At 40.1% G+C, this 16,594-nt stretch overlaps 2 protein-coding genes across 4 annotated transcripts; one reads left to right on the forward strand and one right to left on the reverse strand.

The window, feature by feature from the left end:
• Positions 1-293: 293 nt before the first annotated feature.
• Positions 294-7,977, reverse strand: creb1a (cAMP responsive element binding protein 1a). Of its 3 annotated transcripts, none has more exons than XM_060860425.1 (8): positions 7,791-7,977; positions 4,896-5,092; positions 4,029-4,175; positions 3,830-3,930; positions 3,578-3,717; positions 3,281-3,463; positions 2,436-2,574; positions 294-2,282 (listed from the first exon to the last, which is right to left on the reverse strand). In XM_060860425.1, the coding sequence occupies exons 2-8, from the start codon at positions 5,043-5,045 to the stop codon at positions 2,138-2,140; spliced, it is 1,005 nt and encodes a 334-aa protein (XP_060716408.1). In that variant the 5' UTR covers positions 5,046-5,092; positions 7,791-7,977; the 3' UTR covers positions 294-2,137. The 3 variants fall into 3 exon arrangements, with proteins under 3 accessions (XP_060716408.1, XP_060716407.1, XP_060716409.1); XM_060860424.1 differs by having other exon boundaries at positions 4,896-5,096; positions 7,791-7,976; XM_060860426.1 differs by having other exon boundaries at positions 4,956-5,096; positions 7,791-7,973.
• A 1,714-nt stretch (positions 7,978-9,691) lies between these two features.
• chmp2bb (charged multivesicular body protein 2Bb) lies at positions 9,692-16,026 on the forward strand. Its single transcript, XM_060860683.1, has 6 exons — positions 9,692-9,848; positions 10,191-10,282; positions 11,688-11,882; positions 12,004-12,106; positions 12,222-12,328; positions 14,465-16,026. The coding sequence occupies exons 1-6, from the start codon at positions 9,815-9,817 to the stop codon at positions 14,576-14,578; spliced, it is 645 nt and encodes a 214-aa protein (XP_060716666.1). The 5' UTR covers positions 9,692-9,814; the 3' UTR covers positions 14,579-16,026.
• Positions 16,027-16,594: the final 568 nt, after the last annotated feature.

Here is a 16,594-nt window from a genome sequence, read left to right on the forward strand (position 1 = left end):
AAGATTTCCTCTTGTGTGTTGTGCTGCTCTGCCCTGTGACACAGCAGTCTGAAATCGTGGCTTCGTGCCTCTCTCTGTCTGTGCGCTGTCATGTGATTAGAGAGATATGGCTGGAAGGTGAGAACTGGCAGGCGACCAAATTAGGGAGAAAATGGGAGTGAAAAACAAGATTACAAACCAAGATCCTTTTTTTTTTTTAAACACAAGATAACAGCTCATTAGGATTAGCATCACCTCAGGGGTAGAAACAGCAAAATAGATAGAAATAAAGCAAACGTACAGAAACGGAAATATTCCCCTCAATGCCGTTTTTCACGCTTTAATTTTCCGTGTTTGGAAAATGAATCAAGTCAAAAACATCATACTGATCCTTTCCTGCCCAGGAATAGGAGCTCAGATGGCGAGCGTCGGGTCCGAGGAGTCCGTCTTGTCCTCTGAACAGATGCTTTTAGAAAGCTTTCAGCCAAAGGGGGACGACAGCAACGTCATAACATCGAGTCAGATAAATCACCCAATTTATTTAGGGCAGTGTTTCCTAATCTTGGATCAGTCCTACTACATTCCAGTAGAATTTTTTTTTCTGGAACATTAAAATTTTTTAAAGAAAAAATCAGACTGATGCCCAAATACACTGTGACACACGTCTATTATGATTCGGTGAATTTACATTAATATAATTATGTCAGTTAATTAAAATAAGGAAGAATTAGGAAGAGTGCGGTGTGACCTGAGTTACTACTTTCACCCTGAAGTTGAATATTTTCCTATAACAGGACCTCCAGAAGTATATTATTCATGTGTCTTGGTTTGCATGTTAAACACACACACACACACACACACACACACACACACACACACAGAGTCCAGAAAAGAACAGGATCTAAATGGAGTTTCAATGCATGCATGATCTACATGCCAAATAACAGAAAATTAGCAAGAACCAACGAGTAATCGCTGGAAGAAAACCGGCTCCAGGAGGCAGTTACTCACTGTATTCCATGTGTGTATGTAACACGTAATTAAAATTACAACGCATACAGAAAATGACAAAAAAAAAAAAAAGAAGAAGAAAAAAAAAAAGAAGAAGCAGATTTAAAAATAGGATGCATATAATATTGTTTCAGATGGCTACATTCGATGGCAGGAAACAGAAACATAAGATAATATGGGTTTTCATATCAGCACTGAGAGCTAGATACAGGTACAAGCTGCCTGTTTTGTTTTGTTTTTAATCTAGGATTTGTTTTTAAACCCCAGTCGTGGGTATAAAGCAAAATCGGCCCGAGTATAAAAATGAAACAGAGTGCTGTAGGGTTGGGTCCCGTTAGATGAAATGGATAAGAATAAACCCCTAACACGATGAACTCGAGAATAAAAACTGGCATGAATGATTAAATGTGTTACAATGGACGATAAAAATAGCTTTACAAGCGTAGCTCTTGTATTGAAAAGCGTAGAACTCTGTTTTCATTTGGATTTAGAAAGATCGAAAGTCCCGTTTCTTGTAATGCAAAGGATGCGACGACGACGCAGGCGAAAGAAAGAAGCCAAGCTGCAGGTTAAATGGTAAAACAACCCATAATTGATGCGTTTACATACATATTCCATAGAATTTCCATATCAAAATAGGGTTCATGTGTTAGTAACAGAAGCAGAGAGAAATTCCAACAGTTGACTTGTTAATTCGCTGAAGTCCCACGTGGTGATATCAGACGAGCGGCGCCTCCCGAAAAGTCAGTGTGATTGAAGAGAGGCGTGGCCATCCGACACGGTGCGTCGTGGGAACCGGCTGATTGAAATCGTGACCACGGCGAAGCAGTCGAGTGTATTTGCGTCGGCGTTGCCTTGTAACACGTCTGTTGGTTCGCTCTGGAGTTTTAAGTGTCACGAGGTGCTCTTGACTTTTTTCTTTTTATACAGAACACAATAAAGGCATTCGATTTGAAGAGTTGCTCGTTTCTTATAGGCCGATATCTTTTTTTTTTTTTTTTTTAAAAAGGAACAAAAAAGACAGATACGAAAAGAAAAGATTGCTGCCCAGGTGCCGGTGTAAGGGGAAGAGTCACTGTCTCAATGGCACCTGGGGAAAAGCGCAATATGTCTGCTCTGTGTGTATGTGTGTGTGTGTGTGTGTGTGTTATTCTGATTTGTGACAGTACAAGTCCTTAAGTGCTTTCAGCTCCTCGATGAGGGTTTTGTTCTGGTTTTCCAGCACCGCCACGCGATTCTCCAGACACTTCACGTATTCCTTCTTCTTGCGACGGCACTCTCGCGCTGCCTCCCTGTGGCCGAAACTCAGCATTACACTCAGAGAACACGTTAAATCAGCCTCAGTTTTAACATTTATATTTTTTACCTTGGACACTTGTCCTACTTTCCTATCACAAGCTTCAGACCTGTGTGTGTGTGTGTGTGTGTGTGTGTATGAGCTGTACCTGTTCTTCATGAGGCGGACCTCTCTCTTGCGTGTGGCTTCCTCTGCACCTCCCTGACCCGATGCCATCACCACTCCGGGAGTGATGGTGCCTGGTGTCGTTGTGCGGATCTGATACGCCTGCACGTCGCCGGACGCAGCTGAGCAGCGTGACAGGAAGACAGGACACATTAGCCATGGAGCAGGATACAAACTACACTAAGCTACAATGCAATGATCTCTTGAGCAAAAAATAAATAAATAAATAAAAGTGCGAAATGAATATTTTCGTTCCGAGTCTAAAAACCAGCAGCTATTTCAGAAAACGATTCCTTGCTGATGATTTTAAAAAGAGGGGAGAAAAAAATTTCCCAATTCAGTCCTGCTGCTCGAAGAGGAACATAGCGTCTAAAATGCAAGAGTGATTCGTTAACGTTCGGATTACGTTATCGAGCCGGAAAATTTTGCCTCCTGAGATTCTCGGTCGTTCTATTCTGTACTCGATTTAAAGTTAGTTACTAACATTCCCTCAGCAGCTGCACTTCTATTTCTTATATGAAATTGAAAAAAAAAATAAACAAACAACAACAAGAAGTACGCAGCTCGTCATGTTACTCTTCACATGATGGAAAACTCACGCTTTTTAAATCTATTTATCTGGAGCGTCCACCATACAATTCCATGCGGACGTCACTATAGAAACGAGCGCTTTAATATAAAACTGTGATGTGTCTGAAAAGCTGTTACAGAACATTAATTAACGCTTCTGGCCACGTGAGTAGTAAATGGTGTTGTCGGCATGGTGTATGGACTGTGATTAGTCTGTGATTGATCCCACGTGTGAGTCTGTACAGATAAACTGCTCACCCTGCACCACCACTTGGTTACTGGGCACCAGGATCTGCTGGCCGTCACTGGTCTGAGCGTACTGCAGGATGGTGGCGCCTGACTGGGCCCCTCCTGTGTTAGTCATCGTCAGAGTCTGCAGGCCTTGAACGCCGTCTGTGCCGTTATTGGCTAGCTGGATGGCTCCGCCTTGTGTGATGGCGACTGAGAGAGGCAATGAAGCAGAAAGACTTTTAGACAGTGAACTAATCCCGAATACGTGTTTGATATTAACTGGTCATCATGCAGTACTTAAAACCATTTCATGGTCTCACTCACTGTACTGTCCACTGCTGGTCTGGTAAATGGGGGTGGGCACGGTGACCGTAGTTATGGCTTGTGCCGATTCCTCTTCGTTTTTTTCCTCCTCTATCCGAGGCACGGCCGGAGTGTCCGAGGACAGATCGTTTAAGATTTTTCTGTGTTCGAAGGCAAAAAAGAAGAAGAATCGAATTTAAATCCTGCTAACAAAAGATAAACTACAAAGACGTGAGCGCTTCGAGGCGATAAGGGTAAGAGAAAACGGCAGACCTGTATGACGGCCGTCTGGAAAGGATCTCCCTTCTTTTCTGGGTGTCTGTCACACTGTCAACTGACTCCTGCGAGTCCTCGCTCTCAGCAATGGTGGAGATCTGAGAGCAAATGAGGGGGAGACATTGTGGACCATCAGTGTTGAGTCAGTGAGAAAAAAAAATCAGCCCTGCAAACCAGGAAGTCTCGCCTGTCTCACCTGCACGGTTTGGACCTGGGGAGACTGGATGACGGACGGCTGAGCGGCCTGGATCACCCCGTGAACCTGCACCGTTTGACCGTTAGGCAGCTGCACCAGCGTGACGGTGGGCCCGGTGGCTGAGGCTTGGCCCGCTGCCATGGAAACCTGCATCTCACACACACACACACAGTTCAGAAATGTTTTTGCAATGACAGGGTACTGTAATGAAGAATGATCTTCATCCTGTAGGTACTGGGCACACAAAACACATGTTAAATACACTACTACTAACAACATTGTCTGATCAACTAATACACAGTGTCAAAACATTCCTGGGTCTGCAAGGTCTGATATGTTTAGATGTTAAATAAGATTTAGGAAAGGAGTCTCCAGTGTCAGCACTTAACACCATGGGAAAGTTTTTACGTGTTGCGTTTTCCCAGTAACCCAGTTATTCGCTTTGAGACTGGTAAAGGAACGACTGTTTACATCTGCCAGCTTAACTGATAACAGGAAGCAGTTATGTTTTCTTTCTACATTCTTACATAAATGGACCAAAAGTTTATTGCTGTGCTATAAGAGAAATACAGCTCTTCATGGTGGATTACTAACACATCAACCCATGCTTAAAAATTATTTTTAAATCAGTATTTAAAAATCTAGGACTCCAGAGATTCGGTGATGATGACACACAAGGTCTGAAATCATCTGATCAAACTGATCTAAAGTGCCACCCTTGTTGACCCAGGGGTAGTTTATTGCCTCGGTCTGTTGAGACATCTATAAATTTCTGAAGAGCAAAAAAGAACGGAGTTTAAATCTCCAAAACTTCTACAGTATTACATTATGGTCTGATAGTAAAGGTTGAAAATCGTCTTCACATACACACACGCTTTCTAATTCTTCTTCTCCAGCAGCGTGGTGTAGACGAAGCATCCGGCTCACCTGCGCCAGGGTGGCAATCTGCTGCGTGTCTGTCTCGGAGACAGCTGTCTCGCTGCCCTGCTGCACGTCTGCTCCTGCGTCCATGGTCATTTAGAAAAGCCGCAGTGGGAAAACGAGGTGGACTCGGTTAGCACGACCTGCCTGAGGAGGGGACAAGGCATTTACACCCGAGTCACTTCACGTGTTGTGTGTTTCACGAAGCAGCTAACATCCAGGCAGAGAACAAAAACAGGACACGTTGCTATTGGGGTGTTTTTAGATTTAATGAGGTGTTTGAGGAATAAAAATGATATCTATGTTTAATTGAAATCAAATATATTCGGTCAACTAAGGTGTGTTTTGTACCTCAGTGGAGAAACTAAATGTTAAATACTCTTTTGGCATAATGTCAGAAAAACAGCAAAATGTTTGCTGGAGGCAAATAATACAAATGTGTGCTGATTTCTGCATAATGATAACTGGTGTAATTATATATATATACACACATACACAAATATATTTTACAAAACACTTGGACAGAGATCACTGGTTTGTTGTAGGTGGTCAAAATAAGTGGAAATCTAAAGCCTTTTTCAGTCTGAATAATTATTTAGAAAGGGCATCACCTACACAACAAGACAGTGGTGTTTTGTGTGATCTAATTATATATATTTGCATATTATATATATATATATATATATATATATATATATATATATATATAGAGAGAGAGAGAGAGAGAGAGAGAGAGAGAGAGAGAGAGAGAGAGAGAGAGAGAGAGTCTCCAGTTAGAAGTAAAGTTCTGATATGTGAAAGACTATAAGGACAATATTATTGTTATTAAAAGTTCAAATTTAAACATTTAACGTAAACCGGGGAAAAAACGATTAACACCTGTGTAGCTAAGAGAGAAAAATCGACAAATCACTGCTTATAGTGAGACGACTAACACGGTATGTGATGCAGTAAACATGCTCCTTAAACCATTAGACCTGTAACCGTAGCGTACAGGTTTATATGACAAAGTGTATCAGGTTTGTAGTAATAAAACAGAGGACAGTAATAAACCACTTGGGAATATCATGGTCTGTGGGTCACATAACAGTCTTTATTTGTTCAGTTCAGGTGTGAGGTGATATCTGCTGTCTGGTTTTCTTCTAGAGCAATTAGTTTTGCTAAATATGGGAGTGTCATTATTTGTTTATGAAACCAGATCTGTGCCATATTCGGGCTGGATCATAAAATAAATATAAATTTACACCGTAAACCGAGATGCAACATTTTTTTGTTGTTGTTTTGAACTTTTTGATCGTACAACAGCTACCGATCTGGGTGAGTGAAGGGTTTCTCTCTGGTGCTTCTCTCGGAGTTGCACCAAACCGCCCAGTGAATCATTTCAAGTGACCACGATCTTCAGATGATGGGGGCAAATGCTTTGCGCTTTTAGTCTGTGCACTTGTTAGTCAGTAGTAGATACTTCTTAGTCTAGGTCGGTTCTAAATCGGTTGTCTTGGCACAGATATGGTAAAAACTGATCAGTTCTGGTATTGCGCCACTGCGACGTGTTCTACCTTTGGCCCAAATCCAATGCCCCATATATCGATTGCCCAGGGTATTAATATGCTTTGTCATGAACAGCACATGCTGGATGAAATCAATGACATATAATGCTGGGATATATCATAATTACAGTTACACTGGATTAAAATGTAGTCTAAAGTGAATTTATTTATTGATTTAAGAAAATGTGTTTGTTGTGAATTTTGCAACATTGCAATACAATTGCAATAACAATACAATAAGTCCAGCCATGAAGACGACTTGTACCTTTTGGCGCCTTTTTTTTTTTACTTCCGCATACACACAGACAAAAAAAAAAAGTACTCACTATAGAGAATCGATTCTTTTGAACTACTCGTTCCAGTGAATCGACGAGCAACTTTGAGTCATCGACTCGTAGATGGATTAAAAAAAAAAACATAATAAAATCAAAAATCAACAAGGCACAATATAAACCCGTAGCAATTAACCCTAAAGGTATACAAACGATATATTATATATATAAAAAATAGATGCGTGTTGGTGAGTCGATTCGCGTTGGAGAGTCGATTCGTCTTAAATAATCCTACCAAAAGAACCGCAACGACTCCCCTCATAAATGTCATTCAATCCAGGTCGGGTTTTCACATGAAATAAAAAAAAAGGAAAAAAGACTAACTATAAAACATACACGCGTAAATAAAATCAGCAGTTTGCACGGTGTATTCAAACAATGCTACAAACGAGTCACTAATTCATATATTTGTCTAACGGTGGAACCGTTTGTGTGTTTTTTGTTTGTTTATTTTTAACCAAACGGACGATATGTTTAGGTGCAGTTCTCAGATCAGTCCGTAAAATACAGCTTCATGTTACATCTGGACAGTTTAAACACTTACGTGTTGTTCTGTAACGTATAGTTAGCAGGCTAATGCTATATATATACATATATGTATATACAGTATATGTATATATGTACTCTTCCATGGTTAGCTATTTCAGCTAGCCAGCTAATGCTGCGGGCTCGAGCGCTAATAAACATTCTCCTGGTGGCTAAAAGCTAGCCGTTGGTTTGATCATTGATTTATAGGTTAAAACTCAACTTTGCTGATTTAAAGTGTGTGTTTTGAACACGGCTATATTTCTAGGTTTCCCACAGGTTTAGTGTGTCTGAGTCGTTGACTAAAAGCGGCTCGGTGTAGCTTGTGTGTGAAACAACAACATGCCCGCAGCCGCCGCCATGATCGCTTTGTGTAAGGAAACGCCATGGCTGAAAACTAGACGCGCGTTTATTTGCGTTGCGTATCTCCTCCTTACCCGGTCACGGACTCGCTTACTCGCTCTCTGTTCTCGCGTCACTCCCGGGCCTCCGGAGCTCCACTTTTTATTCAGTCCGACACGTAAGAGCCCGCGTCAGGGTACACCTCCGCCGCGTCACCGCAGACAACAACAACGCGAGCAAGGACGAAACTGCGGCACGACTCTCTAAACGGGAACTCACGGAAAGTGCCGAGCGAGCACGAAGATTCACGAACAACGACACGAAGCTCAGCCGGAAATTCACGAAGGACTCGTGCTTATGCTGCGCATGCGTGAAAACTTAGGACGTGATTGGATCAAGCCAAAGCACTTGTAGAGCAGTATTTATTTATTTATGTTTATCAGAACCAAAACCACAATAAAGAGATTTATTGCCTAGTATGTTTTAGTGTCATACACAGAGACAACAACAAAACAAAGACAAATAAATAATAACATGAGAATAAAAAAAAATGCATATGTAAATACAAATAAATAAATAAATTGTACAGTATGTGGAGTTGTGCTATAGATGTGATAATGGAATAGATGGAGGTGGTAACAAATATTTGTGACTGGTTGTGCTGGTATTTGGGGCTCTGTATCGCCGGTCAGATGGTAAAAGTTAAAAAAGCGGATGACTTGGATGTGAGATGTCCAGAGAGATTTACTGAGACATTTTTCTCACTCTGGATATATACAGATGTAGAAGGGTGCAATGCAAAAATATCTATTCAAAATTATTTATTATTATTATTATTATTATTATTATTATTATTATATTAAAAATATGTAACAAAAAATGGAAACAAACTCTGCAAACAAGGCCCTTGGATGTTGTTCAAATGTGCAAGAAAAGTGTAAAAGTCGCAAATGCAATGTGCTATGATACAAAGTGCAGGGAAGGATTCATCCATTAGATTTCTATTCAGGTTTCAGTTTTAGACATTAATTGAGTACATTTAAAAAATATATAGTTTATTTATGGGCCTAAGATCAAAGATTTGTCATGGTTAATTCAGGTTAGACAGTTAGGTTTTGGGGCTGTAGTACAACAGTTTCATACCAAACTGTAAACAATACATTACACAATACTCTGGGAAATTGGGAAAGTCTCCCTCTCCACATACACATTAAAAGTCTGTGTTTTAGTCAGGTTTTAATTTCATTAAAAACATTAAAATAAATGATTACAGTGACTCATTAAATTCAATAAAAACAGTAAATGATTATTGATCTTTATAATAGTTACATTAGTCAAATGGTTGTCATTACGAATTATTGCTGAAGCAGTAAGGACTTTAGAACTTTGAAGTTTTTTCAACAACAACAATAATAACATCAACAACAACAAAAACAATAACAACAATAACAACAACAATAATAAAAACAACAACAATAACAACAACAATAATAACAAATTATTATTATTATTATTATTAGTATCTTAATAATAATATTAATAATAATCATAATAACAATAACAATAATAATTATAACATTATTATTATTATTGTTATTGTTATTATGATTATTATTATTAATAATACTACTACTACTAATAATAATAATAATAAGTGTTGTGGGTGTCTCCATTCCCTTGGTTACATAGTTTTAACGCAAACTCCACTGCATTGCATTGTGGGTAGCGCACCTCCCTGAGAAAGGTGTACATTTTGGACATAAGTATATAAATATGTTAATAATATATTTATATATATATATTTATTTATATATGTGTGTGTGTAAAAATATATATTGTAAAAGCATATATCTCAATGAGGAACACAAAAACATCTTTCTTTTCGTTTCCACTTCTCGTTTCTGGAGTTAACGATTTTGATTGGTCAATTTTAAAACACGACACGAATATACACCAATCATATTTGCGTTTGTCTATTTGTCCCGCCTACTTCGGAACGAACCAGGAAATAGTTCGGTATGTCATTTTATCAGACGGCACAGAAGTAGCAGAAAGTCTTATAGAAGGGTTTGTTTCGTAGTGGGTTTTTTTTTTGGTTTGGGAGATATTTAAAGTTATTATGGCGTCTCTGTTCAAGAAGAAGACGGTGGATGGTGAGTTTATAGCCGATATGAGACCGTTTGGATATAAAAACAAGCCAAGCTTGAACTAGCTGTTTGAGCTAACAACATTGTTTATGGCTATGATTTGGGTGTAACTTCAGTTTATTGGTCTAGTATGACTCAAATTACTTCATTATCACAAAGATAACCTATTATTATTTCCCTAAAGTGCTATCAGTGTCCAGTTTGTCACTTCTGGTGGATATTTGAAAGAGTTCCTGATATTTCACACATCATTGTGTAAAGAAAAGTTCATTTCAGACAGAAATCAAGAGGTCTAGTAACTGATCGAGTTGATTTGAAGTAATGGCTATATGTTGACATGTATTACAGATGTTATTAAGGAACAGAATAAGGAACTGAGAGGAACACAGAGGCAGATCACTCGAGACAGAGCTGCACTGGAAAAACAGGAAAAACAACTGGTGAGAGTCATCAGACACCTCCCTCACATTCCCACTATCACTGAAGCAGCTGGAGAAACAGTTTGTTATTTCTGCTGTTACAGAAAGTTACTGTATGGAAATAAGTCCACGAAACGATCACCAGTGGTCCCCGGAAGTCTATAATAAATCTTTAATGCTGTTACATGATGCAAATCAACCTTTTATTAAAGCTATTATATTCTATTTAAGACTGCTATTATGGTAGCTATTTAATACCGAATGTTTAAGTTTGATCAAATCGAACGGGTTTAATCGCAAAAGCCGATAATCGCTCGGACCCGATGCGTGATTCAGGTGGCATGTCGATGACTAGAAGGATCTGTGACGAACAAAGAGGAAACTATTAATGCGCACGTGTCGATGATGAAAGAAATCTGTGCTCAGAGAAGGTCAGTGGGGTTTATTTTACAATCCTGGCTACAAAAGAGAGGGTTGAGAGTCAATTATGGTGCATTTACATCGAAAAGTTTTGTATTTGTTTGCTGTCAGCAAAGGAAGGGAATGTTAGTGGGTCTGTCTCAATCTGCTCCCTCATTCTGCTCCCTCAGTCTGCAATCTGCTCAGGGAGCCATTTTAAGCTGTCTGTCTGTCTGTCTGTCTGTCTGTCTGTCTGTCTGTCTGTCTCTACCTCTCGGTCTGTCTGTCTCACTATGTCTCTCTCTGTCTATGTCACTGTCTGTCTGTCTGTCTGTCTCTGTCTGTCTCTGTGTATGTGAGAGCTGATTGAGACACAGCCAGTATCTTATCAGCCAATACTCAGGCATCAGATATTACTGACGTTTTTAACAAAATTCAAATCATATGATGTTGATTTGATACCCAGACAAGTAGAATGTAGCACTTCTAACAGTATATATTAAAAGCATTTTATTAATAGTACTAATAATTTCTTTTCTTGATATGCCAAAAACTCAATCTTAAGCAGTTTGTTAAGCTTCTTTTGGTTTAGAACGGTTTGATTTAATTTTCTCTAACAGTACCAGCAGTTCTGGGTGCAAGACAAACCCCAGGATTATATTAACGTACTCGTTCTTACACATTTTATAACAGATTAAAACATGTCTAATAGTAGTGTATTTGGTGTTAATGAGTTTTCTTAACGACTTTTTGTTAACGTGGCATACTGCACTGTTTTTGTCTTGTTAATAAAGGAAACGACAGGAAGTCATTTGTTTGAAATGAAATGAAATCAAAAATGGATTGGGAAGTACAATGTTTTGACCTTATTAATGAATTAAAAGTCTAATAATCATTATTTATGGAATGAGAGGAATAAAACAGAGCTGCTGTCATAAAAAAATAACTCCTTCTGTAAAACCCCAGTGTAACGAACACTATGTAGGGAACTGTGCTATAACCATACTGTCTCTTCTCAATGGAACAGGAGATGGAGATAAAGAAGATGGCCAAATCGGGGAACAAGGAGGCGTGTAAGATCCTGGCCAAACAGCTGGTCCAACTGAGAAAGCAAAAGACCAGGACATACGCCGTCAGCTCCAAAGTCACATCCATGTCCACTCAGACCAAACTCATGAACTCTCAGATGAAGATGGCAGGAGCCATGGGTACTACTGCTAAAGTACGGGGCAGCATGTAAAGTTCTCCTACACGTACCTTATCAGACGATTCGTAAATGTATGCGTTAAGTGTTTTATCGGTTGCCGTACGCATTAAAATTTAACATCCATGTCTTTTTCCAGACGATGCAAGCAGTCAATAAGAAGATGGATCCTCAGAAGACTTTACAGACAATGCAGAACTTCCAGAAAGAAACAGCCAAGATGGAGATGACTGAAGAGATGAGTACGTGTTCCCTTCCCCTTTAATTTTTAATGTCTAAAACCTCTTCATCGATTCATGTGAACTCAATCAGGCGTAGAACGTAACGATCACACTCTGGTTTCTCTCTACTCTTCAGTTAACGACACGCTGGACGACCTCTTCGAGGACTCGGGAGATGAGGAAGAATCTCAGGACATCGTGAACCAGGTGCTGGATGAGATCGGCATCGAGATCACGGGAAAGGTGAGTGTGCCGTGGTGGTTTATAGGTGGCTGAGATAAAAAAAAATAAAAAAAAAAAGTACAAATTCCTGCCTTCTGTTGAATAACCATTCATTAATTTTCTACCGCTTATCCGAACTACCTCGGGTCACGGGGAGCCTGTGCCTCTCAGGTGTCATCGGGCATCAAGGCAGGATACACCCTGGACGGAGTGCCAACCCATCGCAGGGCACACACACACTCTCATTCACTCACACAATCACACACTACGGACAATTTTCCAGAGACGCCAATCAACCTACCATGCATGTCTTTGGACCGGGGGAGGAAACCGGAGTACCCGGAGGAAACCCCCGAGGCACGGGAAGAACATGCAAACTCCACACACACAAGGTGGAGGCGGGAATCGAACCCCCAGCCCTGGAGGTGTGAGGCGAACGTGCTAACCACTAAGCCACCGTGCCCCCCGTTGAATAACCACTTTAATGTTAATTATTAAAGGAGCAATATCTAATATCCAGTCAGCCAATCACGTGGCAGCAAGAGCTTCACTTAATCGTTCACAAGATTCAAGAGTTTATTGTAACTCTTATGTAATGTACAGGAAACAGTCTGTTGCACCATAGTGGCAAGTGCATAAAAAAAAAAGATGTAAATTACAAATAAAATTAGTGCAAATGCTTTTCTGCTCACCAGGATTGTACAAAGTGCTTATATAAGGTACCGTACCCTTGCTCGACTGCCAGCCCAGCCATCACACAGGTCCCTTCTCATCAGCAAGGTGTTTCCGCCCACACAACCATCACTCTGCTGTCATGTGTCAAAAGCATTTTCTGAAATATTTAAATAAGCAAACCTGGCAACAACAACCGCGCCACGCTCGCAAGACACAGAGGTCTCAGTGAGAGTGTACATTACCTGAAGCTCATGGCCTGTATTCTGTTCTCCACATGGTTAGTTGATTGTAGAACTCAACAAATGAAACGATCCTAATAAAGTGTCTGATTTTAATTCCCTGTAGTTAAAATATATACTGTTATACGTCTGATTTGTGTCTTTAGGGTGTCCCCAGGTCTGATTTTTGTCTTTAGGGTGTCCCCAGGTCTGATTTTTGTCTTTAGGGTGTCCCCAGGTCTATTTTTGTCCCTTTAGGGTGTCACCAGGTCTGCATTTGTCTCTTTAGGGTGTCCCCGGGTCTGTATTTGTCTTTTTAGGTTGTCCCTGGGTCTGTTTTTGTGTCTTTAGGTTGTCCCTGGGTCTTGTTTTTGTGTCTGTAGGGTGTTCCCAGGACTCTTTTTGTGTCTTTAGGGTGTCCCCAGGTCTCTTTTTGTGTCCTTAGGGTGTCCCCAGGTCTCCTTTTGTGTATTTAGGATGTCCAAGTCTCTTTTTGTGTCTTTAGGGTGTCCCCAGGTCTCTTTTTGTGTCCATAGGGTGTCCCCAGGTCTCTTTTTGTGTATTTAGGATGTCCCCAAGTCTCTTTTTGTGTCTTTAGGATGTCCCCAGGTCTCCTTTTTGTGTCTTTAGGATGTCCCCAGGTCTCTTTTTGTGTCTTTTGGGTGTCCCCAAGTCTCTTTTTGTGTCTTTAGGATGTCCCCAGGTCTCCTTTTTGTGTCTTTAGGATGTCCCCAGGTCTCCTTTTTGTGTCTTTAGGGTGTCCCCAGGTCTCCTTTTTGTGTCTTTAGGATGTCCCCAGGTCTCCTTTTTGTGTCTTTAGGGTGTCCCCAGGTCTCCTTTTTGTGTCTTTAGGATGTCCCCAGGTCTCCTTTTTGTGTCTTTAGGATGTCCCCAGGTCTCCTTTTTGTGTCTTTAGGGTGTCTCCAGGTCTCTTTTTGTGTCTTTATGGTGTGCCCAGTTCTTCTTTTGTTTTTGTGGACATATTTTACTGCTTTACAATAAAGCGTTTATCTGCTCATTTACTCGGAACAAGAATTTCTCTTAGCATGTTTTCCATCTTGATAATGACCAGAAACGAGTCTCTACATCACATAAACCACACCTCATTTCCTTTTATTTCTTTCATACGAAAGACATCGTAAGATCTCTTGAGTGCTTCACTATCCTGATGTGTTGATCTCCTGCCGTGTCACAAATATGATTTTTTTTTAATTTTTTTTTTGAAAAAAAAAAAAGCTAACGGTTCTCTGGTTTTCTTCTTCAGATGGCCCACGCTCCCGCTGCCAGCCGAAACAAACCCGCCGCCTCCACCTCCAAAGCAGATGGGATATCGGACGAGGAGATCGAGAGACAGCTAAAAGCTCTCGGAGTGGACTAACGGCGTGGACGTACCTCTCTGATTTGCCTGGCAACACACACACACGCACACATACACACTACTGAACTCTCAGCCTTGACATTTGCAGTCACTTCAACATGTCTACTTCTCGGGGAAAAAGTGTCACAACAGGAAAATTCAGTCCCATTGTCACGACGAGGCACTCTAACGACGAGCCATTTGAATTGTGCTAAAAGACATAATAAAATAGCATTTACATTTTTAGCAACTGTTCATATATAAATAAATACACACACACACACACACACACATACATACAGTTATGGATGCATGCTTGCATATTCCTGGGTTTATTCGCTGTTGTAAAAAATCCATTAAATATATTGAATGTATATCGGAACGCATGAGAGGTTAAGAGCAAATCATAAAGCAAAAAAAAAAAATCCTTTTACTTTCCCTGAAGTCTCTAGAGAGATCTACCTCCAAGAACAGAATAGCAGCACTCTACTTCGAGAGCGTCTTTCTTCTTTTATACTTTCTTAGTTTTCACGTCTTTATTTTTTACTCTTATAAAAAAAAAAAAACACACACACGTCTCCGATCCAGGCACATCAGTAGCACATCTTATTTAAAACGACTTCCAAAATCCCAGATATACATAGTTGAGTGATTTATTCCTTTGCCGTGTCTCCCAGCTACCCATCTGTCTGATTGCTTTCACCGGATTGATTTTTTTTTTAACGGGGTTTCAGTCGAATAACGACGAATAAGAGCTAACGAAGCGTGAAAATCAGCAGTATGCATGACCAAGTTAGATAACTTCCTCGCTGTCACTCATCTTTTTTTTTTTTTTTTCTTCTTCGTCTTCTTTTCGGCCAAATCTTCACCACAGCTTCATTAAATAAGAACGAAGGACGAGACACGGCATCTTTTAAACAGTCGATGTCGCTCTCTTAAGTGCTGCTGTTCATTAAGCTTGTTGTAGGAGTGCTGAGAAGAAGCCTTGGTAGATTCCAGGCCAACGTCGAGGTCAGTTTGGATGTGAAAAATACAGCTTTTTATTATCTTATTGAGAAGGAGTTGTAGGATGAAGGATCAATAACCCTCAATACCCCCTAAACACCCCCACGAGCCTGTTGTTTTGAGTCGCTAAATTTAATTCAAACGTTTATCATCGCCGAGCGCAGCCTCACAGCGAAGGTGGTTTAATTAAAATCATAATCTGCAATGGGATTTCATTAACAACAGCTCTGTTTGAATCTAATTTTAAACCCGTGCCAGGCACAATCCATCGTGTCTTAAGACTCCTTCTAATAGTCTTTATAAATGTGTAAATAGTACAAGATGATTTATTGTTCTCTCTCTCTCTTTTTTTTTTTTTATTCATAGCCATATTTATCAGAATTGTTACGGAATACTGAGATTTCTTCAACAGTTATGGGAGTTTTTTTTTCTTGTTAACCACGAATAAAGCACCTTTTTACCTATACTGTCTTTTGTACGTCTTGTTTTAAGTAGCATCTTGTTTATACTTCAGTCCTGACACCAGAGGGCAGTGTGTAAGCACAGGGAAACCTTCCAGCATCCAGAGATTCGAAGATGGGGACAAACGCAGGGATTGTAATACAGAGACCATTCGAGCTCGCTCTAATTTTGCAGCGTAACATTACTTTTTGCTGTAAATAGACGAGAAAAATTCAACTCGATGCAAATGTGGATCGACTCGGTGCGGCGACTACCAACGGGAGTGAAAACACGTAAACATCTTCATCTGGTATGATGTGATGCAGATACATGCTGCTGATTTTTACAAACAAACACCAAACCTCCCTTCAGTTTGATTTCATTTTAGCACCAAGGAATGGTTTGTAATGCTAGTTGCTCCGCCCACTGTTCAACGTTATCACCATGGCAACCAGTAGTAGGGAAAGGAACGTGATAGATCGTACGTAGATTTTGACTATACAAGCTTTGGTGAACACTTAAAGGTGCAATCTGGAATCCTTCCAGAGATCTTGTTTAGCCGTCAACAGACAAGCTTCAAGCTAATCTTTA

The sequence above is a fragment of the Tachysurus vachellii genome, chromosome 24 (genome assembly GCF_030014155.1).
Source record: "Tachysurus vachellii isolate PV-2020 chromosome 24, HZAU_Pvac_v1, whole genome shotgun sequence".
Lineage (NCBI taxonomy): Eukaryota > Metazoa > Chordata > Actinopteri > Siluriformes > Bagridae > Tachysurus > Tachysurus vachellii.

What these genes read in the sequence shown, in the direction of transcription:
- chmp2bb (XM_060860683.1), top strand. Translation starts at nt 9,815, where the DNA reads ATGGCGTCTCTGTTCAAGAAGAAGACGGTGGATG. An exon ending in CAAGAAGAAGACGGTGGATG is followed by an intron (nt 9,849 to 10,190) that starts GTGAGTTTATAG and finishes CATGTATTACAG; the next exon opens with ATGTTATTAAGGAACAGAAT. An exon ending in GGAGATGACTGAAGAGATGA is followed by an intron (nt 12,107 to 12,221) that starts GTACGTGTTCCC and finishes TCTACTCTTCAG; the next exon opens with TTAACGACACGCTGGACGAC.
- creb1a (XM_060860425.1), bottom strand. Translation starts at nt 5,045, where the DNA reads ATGACCATGGACGCAGGAGCAGACGTGCAGCAGGGCAGCGAGACAGCT. An exon ending in GACCAGCAGTGGACAGTACA is followed by an intron (nt 3,464 to 3,577) that starts GTGAGTGAGACC and finishes TGCCTCTCTCAG; the next exon opens with TCGCCATCACACAAGGCGGA. An exon ending in TAACCAAGTGGTGGTGCAGG is followed by an intron (nt 2,575 to 3,280) that starts GTGAGCAGTTTA and finishes CACGCTGCTCAG; the next exon opens with CTGCGTCCGGCGACGTGCAG.